The sequence below is a fragment of the Tamandua tetradactyla genome, chromosome 5 (genome assembly GCF_023851605.1).
Source record: "Tamandua tetradactyla isolate mTamTet1 chromosome 5, mTamTet1.pri, whole genome shotgun sequence".
In the NCBI taxonomy this organism is placed as follows: Eukaryota; Metazoa; Chordata; class Mammalia; order Pilosa; family Myrmecophagidae; genus Tamandua; species Tamandua tetradactyla.
The window spans coordinates 17,611,463-17,637,624 of NC_135331.1; the positions used below are offsets into that span (position 1 = coordinate 17,611,463).

At 40.9% G+C, this 26,162-nt stretch overlaps 1 protein-coding gene across 2 annotated transcripts in view; it reads right to left on the bottom strand.

The window, feature by feature from the left end:
• FBXO21 (F-box protein 21) overlaps nt 1–17,341 on the bottom strand; it is a 42,692-nt gene extending 25,351 nt beyond the window's left edge. The window contains exons 1-7 of one of the 2 annotated variants that reach the window (XM_077159943.1): nt 17,069–17,341; nt 16,006–16,141; nt 14,094–14,188; nt 7,035–7,156; nt 3,050–3,196; nt 2,616–2,752; nt 1,221–1,357 (exon numbers count right to left, since the gene is read on the bottom strand). In XM_077159943.1, coding sequence (XP_077016058.1) covers nt 1,221–1,357; nt 2,616–2,752; nt 3,050–3,196; nt 7,035–7,156; nt 14,094–14,188; nt 16,006–16,141; nt 17,069–17,307 — 1,013 coding nt within the window. In that variant the 5' untranslated portion in view covers nt 17,308–17,341. The remainder of the gene's footprint in view (nt 1–1,220; nt 1,358–2,615; nt 2,753–3,049; nt 3,197–7,034; nt 7,157–14,093; nt 14,189–16,005; nt 16,142–17,068) is intronic. The other variant, XM_077159944.1, reaches the window with a different exon arrangement.
• Between the last annotated feature and the right edge of the window lie 8,821 nt (nt 17,342–26,162).

Genomic DNA, 26,162 nt, shown 5'->3' on the forward strand with positions numbered 1-26,162 from the left:
GCTATCCTAGAGGTGTGCTTGTTTCTCTCCCTTTCGTCCTTCTTCTCACGCAGGGGGTGGAAAGGAGGGAAGAGAGTTGACGGAAGTTAACAGTGAGAGCTTCTTGAAGAACTCTTCATCTGGTCCGCTCTGGAACAAAGCACTCTGAGATCCACCTCAGACTCTGAAGTCCTAGACCTAGAGATATATATATTCTTTTTTTTCACTACAGGTAGACAATTACTTTATTTTTAGGTACTTAGTCTAGAGTTTACAAATACATCACCGATCAACTTTCAAATAATTTACACCATTTCATGTATAGAATAAGAATCTTACAACAGTGTTTTTTCATTCACTCTCTTCCATCTTTCACACTATTTCATCATATTTTCATTTCTACATTTCATAAATAGAACGTTACAATGTTCTACTTAATTTTTTTTAACTTTTAAAATTGTATAATATAGCATACATTCAAAGCAAAGAACGAAAAAGGTAATAGCTTTCAAAGCACTCTTCTACAAATAGTTACAGGACAGATCTCAGAGTTTCTAATAGGCCACAATACCATCATCTCAGATTTTTCCTTCTAACTGCTCCAGAACATTGGAGGCTAGAAGGAATATATATATAGATATTTTATCATCACTTTTTTTTCATTCTTGTGAAAAATAACATTTAGTAAAAAACAATAAATTTCAAAGCACAGCACAACAATTAGTTGCAGAACAGATTTCAGAGTTTGGATGGGTTACAATTCACAATTTTAGGTTTTTACTCTCAGCTGCTTTAAGATACTGGAGACTAAAGGAAATATCAATACAATGATTCAGCAATCATACTCGTTTGTTAAACCCTACCTTCTCTGTATAACTCCATCAGCACTTTTGATCTTTCTATCCCATTCTTTAGGGGTATTTGGGCTATGGCCATTCTAAATTTTTCATGTTGGAAGGGGCTGCTAGACCTATTTTTTTCAACTTTTATTTTGAAGTAATTGTAGACCCACATAAACGGTTGTAGAAATAACCCGCTTTCTTCCCATGATAACATCTTGCAAAACTATAGTGCAATTATCACAACTGGGACTTTGATACTGATATAATCAAGATACAGAACAGCTTCATCACCACCCAAATCCTATTTTTATCTGATTACGTTACATTTAATTTGTGAAAAATAGGCTTCCTGTCAGCAGTGGGAAAGCACACCAATCAGTATGTTAAAGGATTGCTTACCCCTCTGCACCTTGGCACCACCTTAGTAAGAAGTGACTTGGGAAGTTGACAGGTTCCAGAGGGACTCCCAATTGTCGGGCAATGGTCAAATAGAGTAAAGACATGCTGATTGGGATTCCTGTTCTGCGGATCAAAACCTAAAGGAGAAAAAAAAAATGGTTTACGTACTCCTTTCAATAAACATTTTTATTAGGTATTTATTATGCATCAAGCATATGTTTTAGAGGCTTAAGCAGATACATATTTTATTTATTTAGATCAGGAATCAGCAAACAATGGCCCATGGGTCAAATCCAGGCCATGGCTATCTATTTTCGTAAGAAGAGCTTTTATATTTTCTAGTGTTTGGGAAAAAAAAAACAACAAAAAGAGTAATCTTTCGTGATACATGGAAATTACATGAAATTCAAGTTTCAGTGTACATATACAAAATTTTGTTAGAACACAGCCATGTTCATTTTTTTTTTTTTCTCATTTGTTTTTGTGGCTCTTTTCATGCTACAATGACAGAACTGAGTAGTTCGGACAGAGACCAAAATGGCTCACCAAGTCAAACTAGTGTATTCCCTGGTCCTTTATAGAAAAAGTTTGCCAACCCCTGCTTTAGGTCCTCCTTCTTTCATAAAGAGTTTAGGGGAAAATGTAGAAAATATGGCAAAATAAAAGTAGCAGACAGAGCAACAGAATAGACATGAAAATGGAGACAACAAGAAAACAAAAAATAAATAATAAAGATATGTAAACTTGGTGTAGCTGGGCTGCAGATTTGCTCTACTTTCTACAGGCCAGTGAAAAAAAGGGAATACTGATTTGCTTCATAGTGCAGTGTCCATAAGATACAAACAGACCAAAATGGAGTCAGAGAAATACCTATTTCTACTTAGAAGTTTATCTTAAGGGTTCTCAATAAAAGATACTCTGTGATGAAATAGAGAAAACCCTCAGCAATGTAATATCCTTACAATAGAGGCAAAAGTTTCATGGGGCTTTGGATATGAAAAAGACATAATACTTCCTCTCAAGAAACAGTCTATCAGAGATAAGCTTAAAAAAATATATCAGAGAAACACCCATTTTTCCAACAATCTTAAGTATCAGGGTTTCCAGGACTATTGGCTTTGGCACTGAAAGTGTTAGGACTCTGAGTCCTTTTTTTTGTAAACAACATAAAGACAATCTGACTCAAAACTGTATTTGCATGCTTCATTATGATTTGGTGGGTGAGGTATTTTAACTGGGTAAAACGCTTCCTTCTGCTTTAAAGTTTCTGGAGAGATTGAAAAGGATAACAGACGCACTACCTCAAATTCTGTACATGCAAATGAATGTTTTTTGCCCTGATATTTTAGGTGATGACTTCTCTCCCCGCCCCAAATTCAGGACATAAACATTTACCTGGTGCATATATAAGTTAAGGGCATTATAGTAATCCATCCGATTCCCTTTGAACTTGAGTTGATCGTAAAGGACATAGTTCATGGCATCCAACACCTGACTCTGGAGCTCTATCTCCATTATCATGGAGGATTCACCTGAAATGCAGAGACCTACTCTGAGGACACAAGCACAAGTAAGGTCATGACCAGTGCCCCAAGCAACTCCTAATGTGCAGACACTGGCAATTTTCAATGTTCCAATATTACCAATCCAGGGAGAAGAAACTATGTATTTATAGACTTTATATTATCCAGGTAGGGCAAGCACATGGTTGTATCATTAATCACTTTTTTTGTGACATAATGGGAACAGCACTACAGAGTTTCTTAAAGTAAGGAACTTCTCTGGGTTTTCTTTTGCAAATATAGCTGGAATCATAAGCAATTCCACACCTGCCTTGAAGGCCAAACTGGGGTGCCGACTGTTTATGCCTCGTAGGGTTTTGCAAACAAGTTCTACAATGCTGTCAATCTGGGTCTGGATGTCTTTGAGGCTGATGTCAGAGAGAGGATTGCAGTACTGGTCAATATACACGGCACCTGAAATGGAACACATAACAATTATGGAACATGTTCTTACTCCTTGCTCTTGTTATTTTACCCACGCATCTTCAATTATGGCCCTTTACACCATCTTACCAGACAAGCTTCATATTTTGGATGCCAGGTCTTACTAGAAATAAAATTTTTCACAACAAAGGAGCTTATACATCATTAACATATATATGTATTTAATAAATTAAACCTTAGAGGTTACAGACTCAAAAAAATTACAGCATATTCCCATATTTGGTTACAAAGAGAAATGAATGCTATAAAGGAGATTTTTTTCAAGCTATGTCTCTTTCCCTCTCTTAAGAGTTCAAAATCTGGGGCGGGCCGCGGTGGCTCAGCGGGCAAAGTGCTTGCCTGCCATGCCGGAGGACCTCGGTTCGATTCCCGGCCCCAGCCCATGTAAAAAACAAACAAACAAACAAAATACAATAAAACAAGAAAATGTTTAAAGATGTTTCCCTTTCTTCCTTCCTTCCTTCTCTCTGTCTTTCCTTCCCTTCCTCCCTCTCTCTTTAAAAAAAAAAAATAAAAAAAAAAAATAAAAAGAGTTCAAAATCTAACATCTTCAGATTATGGACTAACATAGTTCCTTTATTCAAAAAAAAAAAAAACAGAAAAGCTAAAACCCCCTTAATGACAGACACACCATTTCAACAGATTACACAACTCAAGGGTGAAAGAGTAAATCGACTTTGGAGATAATCCTGCTTTCAATTTAGGTAGACAGTAACATTCAGGGAAGCTGCAGATAAAAGTTCGTACAATCCCAGAGTAAGCTGGGCAGAAGATAAAAAACTCTTTGCATGCCAGAGACCCGGGTTTGATTCCTAATACCTGCCCATGCAAAAAAAAAAAAAAAGTACGTATAAAGTTCCCTTGAGGGACTAGGGAAAAAGGAGAAATATTAAACTTCCTGACCTGGGGAAGACTTGATATTCTCACAAGCACTGCGGACTGACAAATTGATGGGTAAGGCCCTCAATTCTGGGGTTTGCCCTTATGAAACTTATTCCTGCAAAGGAGAAACTAAGCCTACTTATGATTATACCTAAGAGTCACCCCCAGAGAACCTCCTTTGTTGTTCAGATGCAGCCCCTCTCTCTAAGCCAACTCTACAAATAAACTTACTGTCCCCCCGCCCCCCTACAACATGGGACATGACTCCCAGGGGTGTATGCAAATCTCCCTGGCAACATGGGACATGACTTCCAGGAATAGCCTGGCTCTGGCATTGTGGGATTGAGAAAGCCTTCTTGACCAAAAGGGGGAAGAGAAAAGAAATAAAATAAAGTTTCAGTGGCTGAAAAGATTTCAATTAGAGTCAAGATGTCATACTGGAGGTTATTCTTAAGCAGTATATAGATATCCTTTTCCAAAGTAGCTAGAGGGAAATACCTGATAATGTTGAACTGCAGTCCAATAGCTTTGATTCTTGAAGATGACTGCATAACTTCACAGTTTTTAAGATGTGACTGTGACAACCTTGTGACTGACACTCTCTTTATCCAATTTATGGATAGAGTAAGAAAATCAAGACAAAAAAATAAATAATGGGGGGAATGGGGTTTATGAGATATTTTGGGTGTTCTTTTACTTTTATTCTTTTTTTTTTTGTAGTAATGAATGTTCAAGAATCGATCGTGATGAATGCACAGCTACATGATGATACTGCAAATTACTGATTGTATACTTTGGATGATTATATGGTATGTGAATATATAAATTAAATTGCATTAAAAGCAACAATAAAAAAGGTTTCACAAAGCATGCTGGAGACATTTTCTCTTGAAAGTCTCCAATCTTCACTGCCTTATGTAATTGGTTTAACTCAAGACTAAAGGGTAACCTTGACCATGAGGTCTCTCACCTGGAAGTCTGAAAGTCATCTGAAATTTAAGAGATCTTAAATCAGCTCAGGATCTTGACTTTCCTTCCAACACCCTAATTATTAAAAAGCAGTTGAATGAGGGCCAAGAATTCCAGTTGTAGTTTGCCTCTATCCAGGCACTGACTCTGAGTAAATTCGCAACATTCTTGGGTCTGATTTACCCTTTTGCAGGTGAAGGAAATTTATGCTGAACATTCTCAAAGTCTATTTCATCCTAATACTACAAGACCAACTGGACTCGGTCACTGGCATGTGCATTATTCCAGGCAGTCAGTCACAAAGGGTCAAAACTGTAGAGTCCACTTTCATTCATTCAACTATGTAAAAACCTTCCATGACAACCCAAAGCTTATGACACTGATTTGGAGGGGCTGTTTAGAAATTATAACTTTACATTTGGAAAATGAAAATGAAATACTTGTTTTTTGCAAAATATCTTGCCTGTAGAATAAATAAAAGACACAACGATTCTCAACCCCAGTATGCATATAAGAGGATTCCAGGGTGGTGAGGATATTTTATTTTTAATAAACTGAAGCTGACTATTCATTTCCTTTTGAATGACATTAAACTTTCATATAATCAACAAGAACATGCACTAGGCATTGTGCAGGAAACAGTGACCATAACACAAGGACACTGTGCACAAGAAACTTACTGACTAGCTAAAGAAACAGTGTAAATATATGAAACAGAAATGATGCCCGTTTACTTCTACATGCTAAACTGTGATAGGGACAGTGAGTCCTGCAGCAGTTCTGAGGTAAGTTTTGCAGTTATCAGTAAAAGTTTTCTACAAGTTTTGTAGTTATCAGTAAAAGCTTAATGAAAGAAAACCTGAGCTGAACTCAAAAAGTAGGTAGGATTTTCAAAAAGAAATTTTAATGGTGCAGGAAACCACAAGTGAGAATGTGAAGCCAAGTGTTTTTGGGGCTTTAGTGAGGATGGTGGCCTGGATAAGGCATGAAAGAAACTTTTTTGGAGAGTAATGGGGATAGGTTTGGAGTTAGGGACCAGGACCAGGACCAGATTACAGACGGCACTGAAAAGCAAGCAGAGATTTGATAAAAGAGGAAAAAAACTCCAGGTTTCACATGGAGTGGTGAAAAGGTGGGGTCTCAGACCAGACTGGCACCGACATGTTGGCTGACTTGAGGGCAGAAGGATGCGATGCCCAAGAAAGCAAACATACTTAGAAAGCTTATGCTGGAAGAGGTGCTGATAACCTGAACAAGAAAAGAAACAGAATAGAGACATGACTGAGAAACACTGTAAGAAGAAAAATCAGTGGATTTGGTAAATCACCAAGTGTAGGGAATGAAAGTCATATTTGTATTTTGTAACCATAATTTATGGGAGTGTTTTAATTCTAGGAATTAAAAGTAATTTACAAAAAGGTCAACTCTGTTCCTATTCAATTTAGCAGGAAGAAAAAGTTATTTCCTTTATCTCGCCTCTCTCCTCAACTTCTTTCTCATTTTGTATTTTGGACAAGGCGACTCACTGGTACACAAGAACGTCTCATCTTCATTAAACCTGAGTCCAGAAGGTTATGGGATTGGTCAAGGTCCAAGGGAGAGAAAACTGGATACATTTAGTTCTTATTTGGAAATGATGTTAAACAGCTTAGGAAAATAGCAAATTAACCTCATCAGATAAAATATCAATCTCATGCGTTAAACCAATGAAGCATCTTTAGAAAATATTATCCCCAGCTGACAGCTTAAAATTTTGACAAAATTGTAGCTTTAAATTTAATAGTTTTTCCCTACTTAATTGATCAATTCACATAAAAAATCAAATCTGTAGAAGTTTATGCAACATAGTTTATTTTTCCCTTCTTTTACCATCAGGAACAGTTTTCACGACTGAGCTTAAAGACTACTTAGCTACATATCCAAACACTGCCGATCCCACGTAAGGGAAAAGACCCACCTTCAAGATATGATTCATAGTCATCAGGCTGCTGAAGAAAAGCCTTCAGATTATTTAAAATTTTCTGCTGTCGTAGGTAGTAAAGAATTTTTTTTGCATAATATTTCCAGGTCAAAGCTTTTCTAGAAAAACAAACAAGGCAACAAGAACAAAGATTTTAAAAGTTTCAATTACCTCTTCTTTTCTGTATACTAATCACACCATGTAAACAGTCTACTTAAGAGTAATTGAATCAGTTCATGCTTATATAGTACTTACTATGATGGAAGTAAACAGCACAATTTAGGACGCTGCATTTGTAATATAACACTAAATTAGTTGTACTGAAATTAGAGAAAGTTATCTGTCTGGTTTCAGATTTACTTGCCTATTATCTTTGGTAAAAGAAACTGAAAGAGAAGGCTGAAGTGAGATGAGTGGCTGAGTTTCAGGAGATGGGGGAAGGCATTTTGAATTCTTTGCTGTTTTCTCTACACTTGCCTCGGGGAACTCAGGTCTTGGACCTCTTTTCTCCTACACTCACTGCCATGGTAAGCTCAGTTAGTCCCATGGTTTCAAAATTACCCATTGTGACAACCCCCAACTTATTTTCCAGAACAAATTCCCCCCTGAACTCCACACCTGTCTATCTAACTGCTGCTCCACATCCCCACTTGGACGGCTGGTGAACACTTAAACTTCTCCCTCCCAAAGCCGTTCCTATCTCAGATAAAGGCAACGCCATCATTCAGTTAGACCCCAAACTTCAGAGTCATCCTTAATTTCTTGCTTTCAATCCATTAGCCAATCCTATTAGCTCTATCTTCAAAATATATCCAAAATGCGAATGAATTTCTCACTACCTCTACTGCTACTGCCCTCATCTAAGCCACTTGTCTTTTGTATTACAGCAACATCCTCCTACCTGAGCTTCCTTGGTTAGACAGCTCCAGTTAAAATGGTAAGTCAGATCACAATACCCCCTGCTCCAAATTCTCACTCAAAGGAAAAGCCCAAGTCCTAATGAAGACCTAAAAGGCCCTTAACACTCTTGTCCCGTTAACTCCCTGACCTCAATGCCTCTTAGTCTCCCCTGAGCCACACTGGCTTCCCTGTTGTTCTTACATCATGCTTAGCTGGAGTCTCACTTTAGGTCTTACTACCCTCTGCTCCTTCTGCCTGGAACACTTTCCCCAAGATATCTGTGGTCTGTTCCCTCACCTCCTTTCAGGTTTCCATCCAGATGTCGCCTTGAGAGGGAGGCCTTCCCTGACCACCCTATTTATCTCTCCCTTGCTGCCTTCCCTCATGAACATTTCTCTACAGCATTTATCAGTTTCTAATGTAATATATGCTTTGCTTATTTTGTTTACTGTATATGTCCCCTATTAGAATATAAGTTCCACAAGGGCAGTTTTTTGTGCGTTATTCACTGCTGTATCCTCAGTGCTGAGAACAGTGCCTGGCACACAGTAGAGAGATGTTCAATAATACCTGTGTGAATGAGCTCCTTCACCAGATTACAGGTGGTATGAGGAAGAAGGGGATTAATTTATCCGCCTAACTTTATGAAGAAACTAAGGGTTCTCTACTCTTCAGGCAGGTAAAGAAAGTCAGCAGACCATGTTTTCTCCCTTTTTTTAAACTCAATCTATAAAACTGCATCAAACAAAGGAGTAGCTTAATGAATTAAGCTTAATGGATCACTGTAAGGCAAATACACTGGAATCTACCATGTAGACCAAGAAACAGAACTATGCAGAAACCTCAAAAGTCCTGTCAAGTTCTGGTAACAAATGCTGGTGGCTGCAGCACAACATAGTGAATGTAATTAAAACCACTGAATTGTACACTTGAAACCGATTATGATGGGCAATTTTATGTTGTATGGCACCACAAATAAAAACAAAATAAAAGCCCTCCACGGCCCCTCCTCCCCCCTCTGCAGTAAACACTAGCCATACCTTCTGGCTGTTCTCTAGTTTATCTCCAAATGCACATCCCTAAACATTCCAGACTAAACCGTATTCCAGGGAAGAATTCGTTTCTTACCTTATCTAGAGTCTAGATGCTGCTTTGAATTCCTGAGCTTGTGACCCCTTCCTTTATCCTCAAGCTATAAGGAACTACATCTACAAGCTAGCAGAATTACATCTCTCTGTGCCTTTTTTTCCCTGAAATCACATCATCTCTCGAGTCTCCTCTTCCATTTTTTTTTTATTAGAGAAGTTGTGGGTCTACTGGACAACCATGCATAAAATACAGGAGTCCCATACACCACCCTACTATGAACACCTTGCACTGCCTGTAGTAAATTTGCTACAACTGACGAAAGCACATTTTTATAACTGTACTATTAATTACAGTCCATGCTTTAACTTAGGGTATACTGTTTGTGTTGTTCTATGTTTTTTAAGTCTCTTAATCTACAGGATCTCCTCTCTTTTTGTTTTTTTACCCTTTGTATTTTATTTAAGAAACCAGGTCGCTTGAAATGTAGCTTCCCCTGGTCTAGAATTTGCTGACTGCACCCACATGGTGTAGTTTAACATCTCCTGTCTTCTGAATTTCCTGCAGAATGGATGTAGCAGCCTGATCACAGTTCAGATTTCATTTATTTGGCAGGACTACTTCATGGGAGGTAGTGCATTCTTCCATCAGGAGGCAATAAAGCCTCTTTCTTTTTGTGATTAATTAGCAGCCATTGCTGCTCAATGTCCAGATCTGTTAATTCATTAGGGGTTACGAAGTGGTGATACTTGATATTTTCATTTATTAGCTGGAATAGTTCTAAAAGAGAAACCTCCTCTCACCTACTATCTGGTCCCACAGTAGAACAGTGTGTAGGAAAGATGGGATAAATGCTCATTTCTTTCCTTTAATTTACCATTTTTCAAAATAATGATTTGGGTCTCTATTATGCTCCCTACTATGACCAATAAGTTATTTTCTCAAGTTATCACTATGAAACCATGGATGTATTTCAATGTTCTTACCCACACTGATGCATCTTTGGCCAATGGAAGCCTCTTCATTTTGGCTCCACAATACTTCTAACATGACCTTTTGGTAGCTTCCTTGCTATCTGGTGTGAGCAACACATTCCAGGCTTATCTAATTCTAGATCTGAAATCAGCCATTTCTTCCGAAATCATGGCTTCTTCTGTGGGAAATGGTTTATCAAGACCAGAAACTGGATGCTAGAAATGGGTTGGTTAACTGTTTCTAGACCTCTTCAGTGGACAGAGCTAGTATGTCTTATGTTTATTAAACATACAGACACACACATACATTTTACCTACATAACAATAAAATACCTCATGAGTTCATACTGACACTTCTAATTCAAATTGAGAACTATTGTTTTTTACCTTCTATTTTCTATCTATATTTTCTTTCATCCAAGAAAACCCTGGTACTCCAGGATACCAAAGATGACAGGATAACTCACTCACTTTATTTCCACATCATCCCTCTCTCTCTCTCGCACACATATACACAGTCTTAGAATAAAATCAACATTATCATCACTCTTATGATTACTGAAAACAGCTAAATTTTGCACACATTTCCCCCTATTCTGTGTTCATTTTTTTAAACTGATGTAGTTAAAGCCATTACATACAATACTTTCTTCCCTATAGCCTTCATTTAGATTTAATTTTATTAAGTAAATACATATTTAATGCTCACCATCAACCCTTATGTCAGTGTCTCTCTGGTTATTTTGCTTATTTGAAGCTCATTTTCTAGCAGACTGCTGAGGTAAGGCCAACAGTCCCTGAGCTCTTGCAATATGATAAGTACATCCATGGCTTTTATACTTGGAAGTCAGTTTGACTGGAAATAAAAATCCTGGGTTGATATATTTGATTGCTGATTATTTAAATATGTTATTTCTTTTTATTCTGGCATAGAGCATTGCTGATGAAAAGAGCAATGCTATTCTTATTTCTTTCCCTCATCTTTTTTTGCTGGGATGCCAAAAGGATTTCTCTGTCTTTAACATTCAGTAATGAACTTTAGCATTTATGGATACCAACCTTCCTCCTTCTATGCTTTGAAAGTCCTATCCAAACAACAAGCATCTGCCAGGAGAGAATATAAACAAGGTCCTTTATAAAAACTGGCACCCTAAAATGATTACAAATATGAGAGTATCCCCTGCCATTTGAAACAACCCTATTTGGGCCTGAAAATATATATGTCAGGCTACAGGGTTATATAGTTGTGATATCTACTTCTAAAAAGACTGTAATGTTACACATTCTTACTAGTTTTATGTATCAGTCTCTTTTTTTCCAATCTGACAGGTAAAAAGCAGTATTTCATTGTTATTATACTTCACATTTCTCTGACTAGTGAAGTTTAAAGGTTTTTACATGATTGCTAACAACTTGGATTAGCTCTTCTGTAAATGTCTTCTTCCTATCCTTTGTACATTTTTGTATTACTTCTTGGAAATGTAGGAGTTCTACTGGCTTTGTTTAGGTTTTCCTTGGTCAGAAAGGAGTTTATTTTGTATTATATCATTTGTCTGTACTTTTTACGCTTCTTCATTATCAGTCTTACTTAAGAATGTCTCCTTAGATTGTACATGAAGTCTCATATTTTCTTGCAGGGTTAAGTTGTTTAATCTTTTGGAATTTAATTTTTATATCTGATACAAGTTTTACTCTTTTTACTTTCCTTCTAATGGATATCCAGTTATGTCTAGTACCATTCATTAAATAACCCATCTTTTCCCTTATGATTTTTTGTTTTGCATGGCAGGAAACAGGAATCGAATCTAGGTCTTCAGCATGGCAGGCAAGAATTCTGCCACTGAGCCACCGTTGTACTGCCCTCCCCTATGATTTTGAATATATTAAGTATTAAGGTATCTTTTATTCTGGAACATACTTCTGAATTACCTTTTACCTTGGATGTGGCTATCTATTTTTACTTAAACACTGTATTGTTTTGATTACAGCAGTTTTATAATATGTTCTAATATCTGGTGATTCAAGTTCCTCATTGTGATTATTAAAAAAAAAAATTCTCAGCTCTTCCTGAGAATTTACTCTTCTGTATATATTTTAAGACAATATTATCCAATTAAAAGAAACAACCCTCCCCCCCACCAAAAAAAAACCTGTTGGGATTCTAATTGGATTAGGGTTAGGGATATGTGTCAAGTTTAAGAGAACTGACATTTTGTCATACTGAGTTTTCCTGTTCAAAGACATGCTAGCTTCTATTTTATATTTATCAATAACTTTCTATATTTTGACCTAGGAAACTCAAGTCTAGGAAACTAGATTTAGACATGAAACCACCAGAAACGTCACTGTTGGCACAAAATGGAGAACAAAGTGGTTACCCATCCATAGGGGAATGGTTAAATAAATTATGATAAATACTATAAAACAGTATGTAGTCATTAACAACAATGAATTCAATTTTTACCAGTTTATTAGGATGGATTTACAAAAGATTACATTAAATGGTAAAAAGGATAGAGATAAGTACCTCTTATATGAACCCAATTTTATGGACTATTGAAACCACCCCCGTCCTCTTTCTATATATTGGTGTATATACTAGATGGAGGAATACAACCAAGTTATTATTAATTACAGGGGTGGTGGCAGGGAAGGCTGATGCAAAGAGAGGGACGGAGGAAGGAGGAAACAGCATAAATAAGAAGAAAAAACAAAGTCCACATCAAACACCAAACTATAACTAAAACAATCCACAGATGGAAATGCTAGTGGTCAATGAGAGGGAGGGGTAAGAGGTATGGTACGTGTGAGTTTTTTCTTTTTCTGGAATGATGCAAATGTTCTTGAAAATTATCATAGTGATGAATATACAACTATGCGATGATATTGTGGGCCACTGATTGTACAACATGTATGAAGTGTTTGTATGTTAAGAATATCGTGTTTGTATGTTGTTGGTGTTTTAACTTTTTTATTGTATAACATGTATGTTGTTCTACCAATAAAAATATTTAAAAAAAAACAACCACCCATAAATTCAGTCGGTATATTATAACAGTCATGCATTTTAAAGTATCTATGTGAAAAAGACATGTCAATTTTTATTTTTAAGGCTGCACAATACTATTAGATCACACTTCAGTGCAATTATAGATAAACCAAAATAGAATGGAAAAGTGAACTCTGCATCTGAATCATCCAAGACCTACAGCAGTGATACATCTTACCTTCCTACTACAGCTGTTCCAATACTTATTCCTTTCTCCTAAACCCATTTAAAAACAGCAACGAAAACATTCTATGCCTTGTTTGTAAGACATTTCACAATGGTCTCCCTTAAAGAAGATGCTAAACTTGCATTCTTATCTTCATTCATTCTAAACAGTAGCAAAGTTTTCAAAACTTTTAGGGCAGAAAAATCTTTTTCATAGGTTCAGTTAGGCTATAAGCCACATCATCTTTTAGTTAGTCTGAAAATTAACCTTCACAGCAGAAAATATAAGTCATAAAAAGGTATAAGCAACAACAAAGAGACAATGACCTTTCTGATCCGGAGAGTAAACTATATAACATTCATTCTACCAACTGGGAGATAGAAGAAAGGCTCAACCAAATATCTACAATGTTCATGATCAAAGTAAGACTATCAAAATTCAGAAATAAAAAAAAAATCCATTAAATTATGACATTCCTAATTATTTTAAATAAAAGGATTAAATTTATGACAGGTAATTTGGTAGTGGTAGGTGGAGCCGTGATTAACAGAAGAACAGCCAGAACTTTCCTAAACATTGTAACACATACAAGTGCCTAGTATGGTATTTAACCTGTGGAAGGGGCTAAATATCAACTGCCATTTCTTTTCAAAAGGATTTCTGAAGTTTCTTTAAATATTAATCATCTCAGTATAGTTGCTACACAAGCGCGCGCACACACACACACACATACTTTTTCAAAAATAAAACTATGGCAAGACATGAACTATTTTAAAACACGTTTCAGCGTTCAAGCACACAAATTTATCAATTTATTCTGAGGTTATTATTAAAAAAATTGAGCAAGCAAATAAAAAATCGCTGCTAAATCCATGGCTTACCTGCCTTCCATATTTAGGATACACACCAGTTCATCCTCAAAAAATATCTCTGGTCCCTCAAGGTTTTCAATGTCACTGAAACCATTACAAGGGACCTATGAAGAAGACATACACAAATCAGCTTTGATGAGTAATAACTTAATTATCACTCTCATTCATAAATCTGAGTTGCAAAGATGCTCACATTTCAAGGACAGTGCAACAGCTCGTCTATACTATTTTATACCATCAAATTGAATGGAAAGAATAATTTGTTTGGATCCTGTTGTTACTTGAAAGTTATGTTTCCAGAGACTGGAATTTTTGAAATTGTTAACTTCTAATGTGAAGAAAAATAGACAGCTCTGAAATGAGGACTAGAAATAAATACAAAATTTCCTAATTCAAAGCTATCTATCCTGTACTTAACCAAAAAAGGAGGGCCAGACAGATAAATCTAGAGCTTTGGCCAACTCCCATAACTCATTGGGTGGGGTACCTTTTTACCTCTGGAAATTGAGGCCAGGGTACAAATGAGCCTTAAGATCCCCTCAGTTTAAAATTCGATTACTTCTACCACTTTTTATTTTGAATGTAGCCAGGAAATTTCAGGTCAACCTGAGTGCATGCTGAGAAATAACACAAGGGTCCTAAGCCAAAGTAACCACCCACCCACAGATCAATCTTAAGTACACTCCTGCTATGTTCAAAGACCCTGACATGCTTCTAATTAAGCCGTGGTGCAGGGAAAGAGGAAGCTAAGGAAAAAACATAGCAATTCATCACTATTAGACAAAGGCATAGACTGTTAAAAATGTACACAAAACCAGTAGGACTAGAAGTAGAGGTCACAAACTAGCAGCCCATGACCAAGTGTATCAAACATACCTAGCCACCAAAATACATTTATGTGCAAACACACATTTTTATTATGAATGCTTCTGGCCCGGGCATGGCTCCTCCAAAGTAAAACCTAAATTTTATCCATTTAACATCAATAAGCATTTATAAAAATGAATTATACTAGGTATTCCCCATAGGGGATTAAGTTCAAATTTGTCCCAAGTTCAAATTTTCCCTTTTGACATTTGAAAATACTTGCAACTTTTGTACTGCATTCACTAGCAGCAATTAAAATTGGAAAATAGGTAATTCTCAGTAAACCAGTAATAAAACAAACCAGCCTGGCTCTATCTCTAGACCCCAAATCAGAAATAAATATCTAGTAGTTTGATGAATTTAAAATATTAGTAAGGACTATTTTCCTGAGTTACAAGAAGTTAAAGAGATGGGAGCTGACAAAGAAACTTCCATGAGACATTCTAGGGGGTAGGATACGCATTTCAACAATATTAAAACAAAACAAAACAAAACAAAACACAAGACTTTTCAGGGATAATGAAAGTAAGGCAATTTTATTGATCAAGAAATAATTCTGAATTACAGTTAGCTTTCAATCCTGTGTTACCTTAACAAATAATGCACATCACTACTGGTTAGAACCTGCAAAGCCAGAGAGAAGAACCAAATTAACTTTGTCAACCCCTCTGGGAAAACAAGTGGTAGAAATTTGTCTTGCTTAATCATTGATGATCCCCCAAATCACGAGTAAGTTGCAAACAAACAACAAAATACCCATTTAACCCACTTGAAGAGGAATAACGCTGATCTGGACTCTGTCTACATTGTGCTGTGTCCCTCCCCAAGCCACCCTCATTCTCTCTGGCTTTAGAAAACTAAAGCTGGCAGGGACAAATGACTTCATGTTCCTGGATAGGAGGAAAAGCACACAATGATTCTTCCAGCCACCTAAGTGAGTTCAGAATCGGGAGGGCATTGAAAGGGGATATCAAAAAAGAGCTAGATGAGCTAATTCCGGACACATACAGGACTACTAGGCAATAGCTTTAGAGCTCCATCAACAGTTCCTTACGTGCTCTGAAAAGAACCTCTTTGAGAATGAGGCTACAATCTTCCGGGCTTCTAACCCAGCTTTTTGGCGAACTTTATACTCCTCCAACCAATTGACGTAGTCGGTGGGGCTGTAGTGTTTCATAAGGGAAGGCCACCTACAAGGAGAAAAACACCCCCTCAGCTTAATAGAGACTCGAGATTTCAAAGGCAGGCACACACGAATCAAAAGCAGCCTTGGAAAACAGGATGTTAAAGGGGGGGGGGGGGGGGGCTAGAAATGGACCGCGTTCAAATCTCCACCAGGCACGCACGCACTCACGGTGTGACCTTGGCACAGCGGCACAAATGCTGCCACCATTCCCCATCTATAAAATGGGGACAACTGTAGCAACAACAATAACAAGGATGACGACAAGGGCGGTGAACGTTTATTGGGCGCTTTCTAAGGGCCAGGCCCTGTCTAAGTGTTTCCCACACATCTCATTTCATAATCACAACAGGAGGGAGGTCTAATGTTCGTCCCCATTCAAAACTCGGTGGACGAGGCTCAAAAAGGGGAAGTCGCCTTCCCCAAGGTCATAAACAGCGAGTAGTGCCACGGCCGAGATTTTATCCCGGGTCCAACACCGAAATCTGTGCTCGCGACAAACAACCCGGGGAGGCTGCTCCCGCTCGCTCCGAGGGCTGTGAGGATCGCTGCATTCTTCGAGCCGCGTAAACATTTTAGCACAGTGTCGGGCACAAAAGAAGCGCGCAAAAATGCAGGAGCTGTGATACTACCATCGTCATCCTTTAGGGAGGGCCCGTCTGCTGGGAGCGTCCTGATGCGCAATTTGGGCACCCGAGGGTCCGCAGCGGCGTGGACCCGAGGGGCCGGCGGCCTGGAGGCCTTTGTCTGTCGGTCCGCGGGAAAGAGTCCGGGGGTGGGCTTCGGGGGTGGGGTGCGCGCTTGTGGTGGCCGCGGGGTGGGAGGCGGCGGCGACTTAGGCCGGGCAGGCCCGGGCCGCGGGGAGCGCAGAGCGGGGGGCGCGGGGACGGCTGCGGCGCCCGCGGGTGGGCGGCCCGGGGCCCCCCTGGCTCACCTCACCCGGAACTGCTCCTTCCACACCTTCCCGCTACTCTGGCACAGCTCCCGCAGCCGCCGGCAGGTGCTGGAGACGCGGCCGATGTCGGCGGCGGTCAGCGAGCCGCTGCACAGAATGTACTCCAGCACCTCGCCAGGCAGGTTGACGAGGCAGCTGAGGCCCGCTGCCTCCGGCGCGGCCTCCTCCGCCAGCGCCGGCACCACCTCCATGGCACTGTCGACCGCTACCGCCGCCATCTTGTCCGCGTACCTGCGGCCGCTGCGCTCGCGCGCGCGGCCCGGGGAGCTCCGCTTTTCGCCCCGCCCACCCGGCTCGAGGGGCGGGCACCAGGGTCGCCCCGCCCACGCCCGTGGCCACACCCCCTCAGCTCCGGGCCACTCTGGATGGACCGCCAAGGAAAGGAAAGGCTCCTAGGAAAAAGTGGGCCCAGAGGGGAGGGCTCCTCTATTTGGAGGCAATAATAGTAGCAGCCATCTTTCTGATGTGTGTTGAGTGTTTGCTGTGCATTAGCTCATTGGGCCTTCCCAATACCTTTATGAACCATCATTATTCCCAAATTACAGGAGAGGACACAGGGTCAAGGAAGTAATAGGACTTGCCCAGCGGTCCTTGTCCTGGACTCTAATCCAGTGCCCTTTGGCTTCTGCCTGATTGCACTCTTAACCGTTATGCTGTAATAATCATGAAGTTAATATTATTGCGTGGGTGGTAGTTCTCGAGGGCTCCTCATTCAAACACTATATGGTAGCCAGCATAATAATACCCTGTCTACAGATAAGGAAAACAAGGCTCGGGGAGGTGGGCGTCACTGGCTCAAAGTCACAGAAGCAAAAAGGGGTAGACACTGGATTTGAACCCTCAAAGGAGGAGTTGCCACTTGGATGCAGATGTTTACTATTCTCTGGCTTAACATTTTTTTTTTCTTTTTTAAACTCAGTTCAGTTCAGTGCCAGGTCCTGCACCGTGTGCCCTGGCTATACAGAGGTAAGATGGAGTCCTTGTCTCCCTAGGAACTTAAGGTCCAGTTTGGAGGTGCACAGAGGTATAGAATGATCTTTTGTCAGTACCTGGAGGCTGCAAAAAAGTGCTCCACTCTCCCCCTCCAACCCCCAACTTGGAAATCAGGATAGTCTGGGAGAGCTGAGCTGGTAAAGTTACTTTTAATGGATGGGGTTAAGCCATCCATGGCTCCCTATTGCCTTTGGGAATAAATCTGAAATTCCTAACATTGGTGCAGAGGGACAACCCTCTGTGAACTTCTCTTTGTCTATCTCAAACCATTCTCTGCCTCCCCAGCCACTCCCCAACCAGGCTGGTTATCTCTCTCCTCCCACGTCTGGCCTTCAAACATATACTATCTCTGCTGCCTGGAAAGCACCTCGTGCTAGCACTCCCTCTTTCTAACTGCTCCTTCTCTCCCACCAGGCCTTGGCCTAGTTCCCCAACATGCCCTCCCTTCCTGCACTACAGCCCCAGGACCAGAGGGCACTCCTTTCCGGCATTTTGCATTTTTGTAATTATTTACTTAATTTATAACTACTTGTTGAACGTGCATCTTTCCCAGGAGGCAGAAGCAGCTTCAGGACCATGTCTGCTTGATTCACCTGGAGGCGTGGCTTGGCACAGGCCCAGCACATAGCAAATTCTCAATAATTATCTGTTGATGGACATTGTCTAGACAATGGTTCCAGAAAACAGCTTTGGGTTCCAGAAAACAGTTGACTGCAAAAACAAAAACAAGACACCCTTCCCCATATGGCTCAGATGAGACCCACAGATGCCCCCCTTGTCTTACTTACAAGAGGCCAGGGTCAGGGACGCAGACCCTCCACAGTCTCTTTCTTTGCCTCATAAATGACAAGCCGGACTGCTAGTCATTGCCGACCGATGGAAACAAAATGCTTGTTAACCAAACTCTGGTTTCTCCTTCCTCTAGATCCCTGAAGTTCAAGGGTGCCATCTAGTAAACAGGCTGCTTCAGGGTAAAATATCCTCACTCCTACTACCTGATCACACCATCCTTTTGTCCCACTTCCCTACATCAGGTTCTTCCCTCTCTACAAAGAAAAACCCTTTTTGCCTAACTATTGACAAGCTTGCTGACCTTACCACCTGAGTAGTCTCCCCATTGCAACTGCTTCTCCCTCTACTGTAATAGCCCCTCCCCCCTGCAATAACCATTGTGAATACAAGTCCAGAATTGTTTCTTATTTAACAAATAGGGATGGTGCGAGAGAAACCATCTGCACGTGTGACAGAGCTCAGAGCAGGAAGCTTCCTCTGCCCTGAGCCTAGACCCCTGAAGCCAGCTCTCAGAGAGAGGCCTCTCTAAATTCTGGGGGAAGCATTCCAGGCAGAGGGAACTGTGAGTGCAAAGGCCCTAGGGCAGGAGTAGGTAGGGCATGTGTTTGAGCTGCAGCAGGAGGCTGGTGCTGTTGGAACAGGATGAGTCCGGGGGAAGTAGAAGGGAATGGGGTTGGGATGGTAGGAAATAGTCACAACAGCTGGCCCAGAGCACTAGTGGTTAATATCATGTGCCAAACAGTGGTCTACAGACTTTACATGTGTTCCTCACTGAGTTCTCACCAATTACTATGGAAGGTGGGTGCTTTCTTCCTGCATGTTTACATCTTAAAGCAGACCATTAAGAAAAATATTCCTGGATTGAAGTGCTGGCAAGATGCTTATTTAGCTTTTAAAAACATTTCTATCCCTAATAAAGGAAAGGGGAAGGATTTATAAATACTAAGTTTTTCAAGGAAACCCACTAAGAAAAGGAGAAGGGAAACGATCTCTTTTCCTGTGGGCGACAGGGGAAATTCTCCATTTTAAATGCACCCTTCCATGTGGTGGAAGTGCCCTCATTCCCTGACTGTAGGCAACTCAGAGCTGGTCCCTGCTTCCTTTGTCCTTGTTTAAAGTCACCTGGTGCAAATCCAAATCTTAGAGTAAGCCTCTCTGGCTCCATCCAGCCTGGGGTCCCATAGTTTCTCTGGGGTGTCCTCTCTCTTGGGTGAGCAAGCTAACAAACCTATGCACGTTGGATTCTAGGAGTGTCCATGCTCTCCTTGCTTGGATTGTGAAAATCTCCCTCTTCCACGAGAGCTCTACAATACAGCTAAAGACATAATTTCATCTCCCCTGGAAACCTTCACTGGGGACATTCCAGATAAACCAAAGCCGAGGGACATTGTCACCCCTAGACTGGCCCTCCAAGAGGTGCTACAGGGAGTTCTGCAGGTCGAAGGGAAAGGACTGTAGACAATAGATCAGAGCCACATGAAGAAATAGAGGTCTCCAGTAACGGTAAAGACATGGGTAAATATAAATGCCAGCACTATGGTGTTTTGGGTTTGTAACTCCACTCTTTACTTCCTACAAGGATGTAGAAAGCAAATGCACGAAAATGTAATGATAAGTCCATGGCTTTGGATTCATAATGTATAAACATGCAATTTGGGACAAGAACTCCATAAAGGTGAGGGGACAAGGGGTATAGGAACACAATTTGAAGCTCAGTTGATGCAGAACCAAAAGAGAGCGTTAAAGACTTAAGATGTTCAATTTAAGCTCCATCGCAACTACAGAGAAAATATTGGAGAATGTGCAGTGTCTTAGAGACAGAGAGTAGAGTACAATTGATCGGAGGTATGGATGGGGATGGGGGTTGGAGACAGGAGCAATGGGGGTTACTGTGTGTTGGCTGTGGGGTTTGTGGCTGGGTGAAGGGAAGGTTCTAGTAATGGATGGTGTTGAGGGTATGGTACTGTTGCAGATGTGATTAAGTCCACTGACTGGCATGCTTGGGAGGGGTTGGGGTGGAAGGTTTATTTTGTATATATATTTACACTATTTTTTAAAAAGCAACTGAAGAGACAATGACAAATAAATGCAATACGTGATCCTGGACTGGATTTAATAGTGGAGGAGAAAAAGGACATTATTGGGACCTATGAAAAATTAGAATATAGACTATAACGGTTTAGATGAGGGTAAAATTTCTTGAACTTCATAAATGTATTTCAAGTGCTTTCATACGTGCATATCCTTTGTTCTTAGGAAAAGTACATGGAAATATTTTGAGTTCAGAGACTAAGATGTATACAACCTACGCTTAAATGTTTAGAAAATAGGTAAATGGATAGACTTTATCCATTCTATCATAGAATGATAAGGCAAATGTGGCAAAATGTTAAAGTTCGTGGATCTGGGGGGTTATATACTGGAGTTCTTTGCATGGATTTTGTATTTTTTTCCAACGTTCCTAAAACTCTGAAAGTATTTCAAAATAAAAAGCTTAAGGAAAAAAAAAGATACTATCAATGGTTTCTCTTGTTCTCAAAATTAATATATGCATCCTTTCTTTTCTGGTCTAACTCCCCAGACCTTCCCTCAGGGCCTTGCTTGGTACGGTTTCTTCTCCCGGGAGTGACTTCTTGGTCTGCTCAACTCCTACTCATCTTTAGATTTCAGCTCGAGTACTCGTCCGCAGAAACATATCTGCTGACCACAGACTAGGGCAGCTTCTTCTGTCTCATGCCCTCCCAGAGTCCCCCCTTCCTTTCACTCAGTCAAGTTCTTACCCTGTAATAACACATGTTTTGACCTGATTATGGAATTCACTTCCTCAGGTATAGATCCAGGTTTCATGGGACTTGGAGCTTAGACTGTTTGGAAACCCTGTTTCAGGAAAGGAACACACAGGGATGCGCTCATACATACGTATGAACAGATTTGGGTAGAACAAGAAAAGGAGGGGGCAGTGCAGTGGTGGCTCAGTGGCAGAATTCTCGCCTGCCATGCTGGAGACCCGGGTTTGATTTCCGGAGCCTGCCCATGTATAAAAAAAAAAAGAAAAGAAAAGAAAAGAAAAGGAGGGAGCTGGGATGGAGATGGTCCAAGTGAGGGGCCCCGAAGTCTAAACTTCATCAGCGTCGTGGTAAAGGCACCTCTGCCTACAAGACAGGCAGCTCCACGTGAAAGCAGGGCTTCTCTCCAACTTCATCCGAATATTTTGAATGCACTGCTGAGGTCTGTGAGAAAACCCCATCCTATCCTACACAGACACTTTGTAGGATGGATTAACCCCCCACCACTCCCATCAGCTGCCAGGCTGGCTCCCCCATCTCCCTCAATTCCAAAGTCACCTCCCGCTGCAACCTTTCCCAACCATCCTATTTGAACTCTCTGTTACTCCGCCCTGCTTTGTTTTTCTCTATAATTAATTTCTTAGCACCATCTACAATACTCCTTAAAAAAATAAAAATATAACTTACTCTCTCTTTCCAGTGGAATGTGAGCTTCGCTGGTTCATCCACACCTTAGGGCTGTCATTATGTAATTACCGAATGAATGAATGAATCTTATAAGTGGAAGCCAATTGAGCTGATAATTTCTCAGTTGTGAATATCTGGGTGGAGGCAGCGACTGTTTGTCTCTGTCTAGCACTAAATCAGCATTAGGCTTTATACAGGCAATTAACAGATATTTATAAAAGCTGACTGCATCCTAAACCTTCAGCAAAATCACCACCTCCTAGGGTCTGGTAGATTGCATTATTTTCCCAAATCCTCTACCTTCCATGTGGGGACAGCCTGTGCCATGTGGATTTGCAGTTTCTCCCACTAGGGGGAGAATGTATTACTACTACTCATTGATTTGAGCTTGTCCATGTGACTGTTTTGGAGAATGTAATGCAAGATGTTGGCGTGCTCTCTCACTCTCCTGTCGTTAGAAGAACAAATCTCAGGGGGTTGCTGGTTCTGGGAAAATGTGTGATACGTGGAGCAATTGTGGACCCAATTACCAGCCTGCATCCAAGCCCAGCCTAAATCAGCCTCAACTACCCTGCAGGCACATGAGTGAGAAATAAATGCTTATTGTAGTACAATGGGGAGATTTTGTGGTTATTTGTTACTCAGCTTTATTGCGGCAATAGATAGCTGATACATAGAGACATATAAGACACACACACACACATACACACACACTCAGATAACTACTGCAAATCAGTACATCCCAGGTGCCATGTGCTGCTACAGTCAGAAAATGTGGTTGGGGGTAGAGAGGAGGTTTTCTTTGAAAAGGGAGAGAGCAGCAGAAATGGGCTCAGCGGAGATAAAGGAAGAGAGTGGATGTTCCAGGTGGAAGGAACGGCAGAAGTAAAACTGGAAGCGGGGGAAATAAAAGCTGCATTTTAGAGCTATCGCAGTGAATCGCTGAGTCCCGAGGGGAGGCTTGTGTGGGACAGTGGAAGAAAATGAAGCTGGGAAGGCGGTCGTGGCCAGGGCAGGCACTGGATGCTGGCTGGAGGATTTAGTCTTCCTTCCTCTGGCCCTTGCTGGCAGCGAACGCCCTTGAGGAGAGGCATGATGTGATGAAAGAGATGATTTGGGAAGGGCAATCTGGGAGCAGTGTATGCTTTCCAAGGAAGGCAATGCTTGGAGGAAGAGGGAACAGGTGTCTCTCTTCCCACAGATTTTGCCTGCTGCTCTCTGCCAATAACTGCCTTTCCATTAGGGACTCTCCAAAGCCTGAAAAAACAAAACTGATTCAGGTTTAATTAATGCTACAAAAACTACACCTTGAATCTACAGGCCTTCTTACACTGAGTTGTTGCTTGACCCCACCAAGTCCCTTGAAATAAGGAAAGGGAATGGAGAGGCGACCTCTGGGACTGGAAATTTGAAGCTCGTCTCCCTTTAAGATTTCAAAATTCTTGGCAACAGTAAGTTAGGGAGGGGCTGAGAGAGTGACATTCTGATAGCAACATGTTCCAGCAGAGAAAACCAAGTCTTATGGGGGAGAGGAACTCCCCTTCCCACCTCCCAAGTCTAGTAATATGAAGAACTGGATGTTGTTGTTTTTTTTTTTTAACTTTACTAATTACTGGTGTCTAAAATCTTCTATTTGATTAACTTCATCTCATTTTCCTCAAGAGGTCATCACTAAAGCAATTTCCTTTTAATGATTTGGGTCAGGCTCTACATTGAGCTGCCTGATTGTAAATACTTTCCCTTGTTTTGCTGTCTTCATGATTTTGCAAAGGTTGCAGTGAAAAAGTAATAAATGAGTGTTTATTACTATTCAATTGAGTGTGCAACCCATATTCTATACTGACTGCAATGACTTCAAAATCTTTTCTTTCCCCTCCTCCCACTTGTTTTCCACCTCCTTCTCTTTTTGATTTGTGTTTGAGGGGGTTTCTGTTTTGGTGTGAGCTTGGAATTTTCACCTATTTACCAGTCAAGTGGAACCACCCCAGTCGTGATGCAAACAGATACTAAATTTTATGCCCAGCCACCTACGAGGTGAAACTCAAGTGTGTTTATGAGCCACAAGGGGGTGGGGTGGGGAGCTGGTGTAAAATTTGGGCTTTGGGGGTGCATGGGTGGTTCAACGGTAGAATGCTCACCTGCCGTGTGGGAGACCCAGGTTCAATTCCCGGCACATGCACCCAGCCCTGGGAATCCTATGGGGCAGCTCTAAGGAGAGGCCTGGGAATCAGCTCTTTAAATGAGTGTCCCCATTGACGGCAGGTGCTCTGAGGAGGCCTGAGAAACCCAGTGCTCATGTATCAAATGACAGAAAGATGGGCTATTAGCTTCTAGAAGGGGAAAGGGAGGAGAACGTTGGATGTATCCATTCATTTAACCATACACAGAACTTTCTCAGAGTCAGTATTATTCTAAATGCGTTGTATATACAGTCTGCTGGAACTTGAATCATATCCCCCATAAAGACACGCTCAAGTTCTAACCCTGCGATCTCGTAGGTGTGAGCTTATTTATAAATAAGATCTTGGAAGATCCTATTGGGATGAGTCCAAATTCCATCAGGGTGGGCCTTAATCCAACATAACCAGGGTTCTTATAATCGAAGGAAATTTGGACATGGAAGCAGAAGTCACAGGAGGAGAGGGAACAAAACAGATGGCCAATGACAGGGCCCGAAAACGCCACAGCCTTCAGAGAAAGCATGGCCATGCTGCGGCCTTGATTTTGGACTCCCAGCCTCCAAGCTGTGAACCAATAAACTCCTGCTGCTTAAGCCCAATCCATGTGTAGTATTTGTCATAGCATCTCCCGCAAACTAAGACACAGTCGAGCTGCCTGATGAGAAGATTCTGTATTTGTGAATTCACTACTCGTTAAAATTTATTTGCAACCCGCTCCCCTCAATCAATACTTGCAATGCTTTCCCAATGACTCATGGACCTAGGCAGAGTGGAGAAAATTCGAGTAGCCCGGCATGCCCATTCCCAGCTAAGTTTGCACAAGGTGGCACCCTGCCCTCTTGTTCAGAGCTCAGGCTGTCAACAAGTGCTCTTTATAGAGTTTATTTAGTGCCATGATGTTCACATTTAAAAATTATTTTCCTTGGTGATTTTGCTGTTTTAAAATGGCCCATAAGTGAGTGCTGAAGTGCTGTCCAGTGTTCGTAAGCATGAGAAGGCTGTGATGTCTCTTATGGAGAAAATATATGAGTTTGATTAGCTTTGTTCAAGCCTGAGCTAACAGGGCTGTTGATGGTGAATTCAGTGCTAAGAATCCACATCTTATTTAACTAGCTGCAATGACCTGCACCACCAATTCAATTTATTATTAAATTTAGGTTCAGAGAATTTATTTAAATGTTGCTCTAAAACGTTCTGAAGGCAGTGATACCGTTTCTAGATGGGATTAAGTGGGGGCGGTCTCTAGAAGGCCAGTGAAACAACCTACAGGGGAATCGCTGGGTGCAAATTTAAGGGGAAAGCAAAAGATATAACTTGTCTTTCAACACATCTAAAACAAGGTTGTATTGCCACCAGAGGCTCAAAGGAACGTAAGGCTTTATTCCCGCTAGGAGCATCCTCCCATTCGGTGCTGGCTGCTGCTTAGAGAACGTAACCGTCCTGCCTCACGGGAATCGACGTAACACAGTTAATCTCATCACAACCCTATGAAGCTGACACAGTCATGTGCCTATTTTACAGATGAGGAGATGGAGGTACAGAGATGTCGGGTGACTTAACCAAAGTCACACAGCTAAGAAGCAGAAGAGCTGGGATATGAACCCTGGCAGGTTGGGTATCTTAGCAGCATCAGGT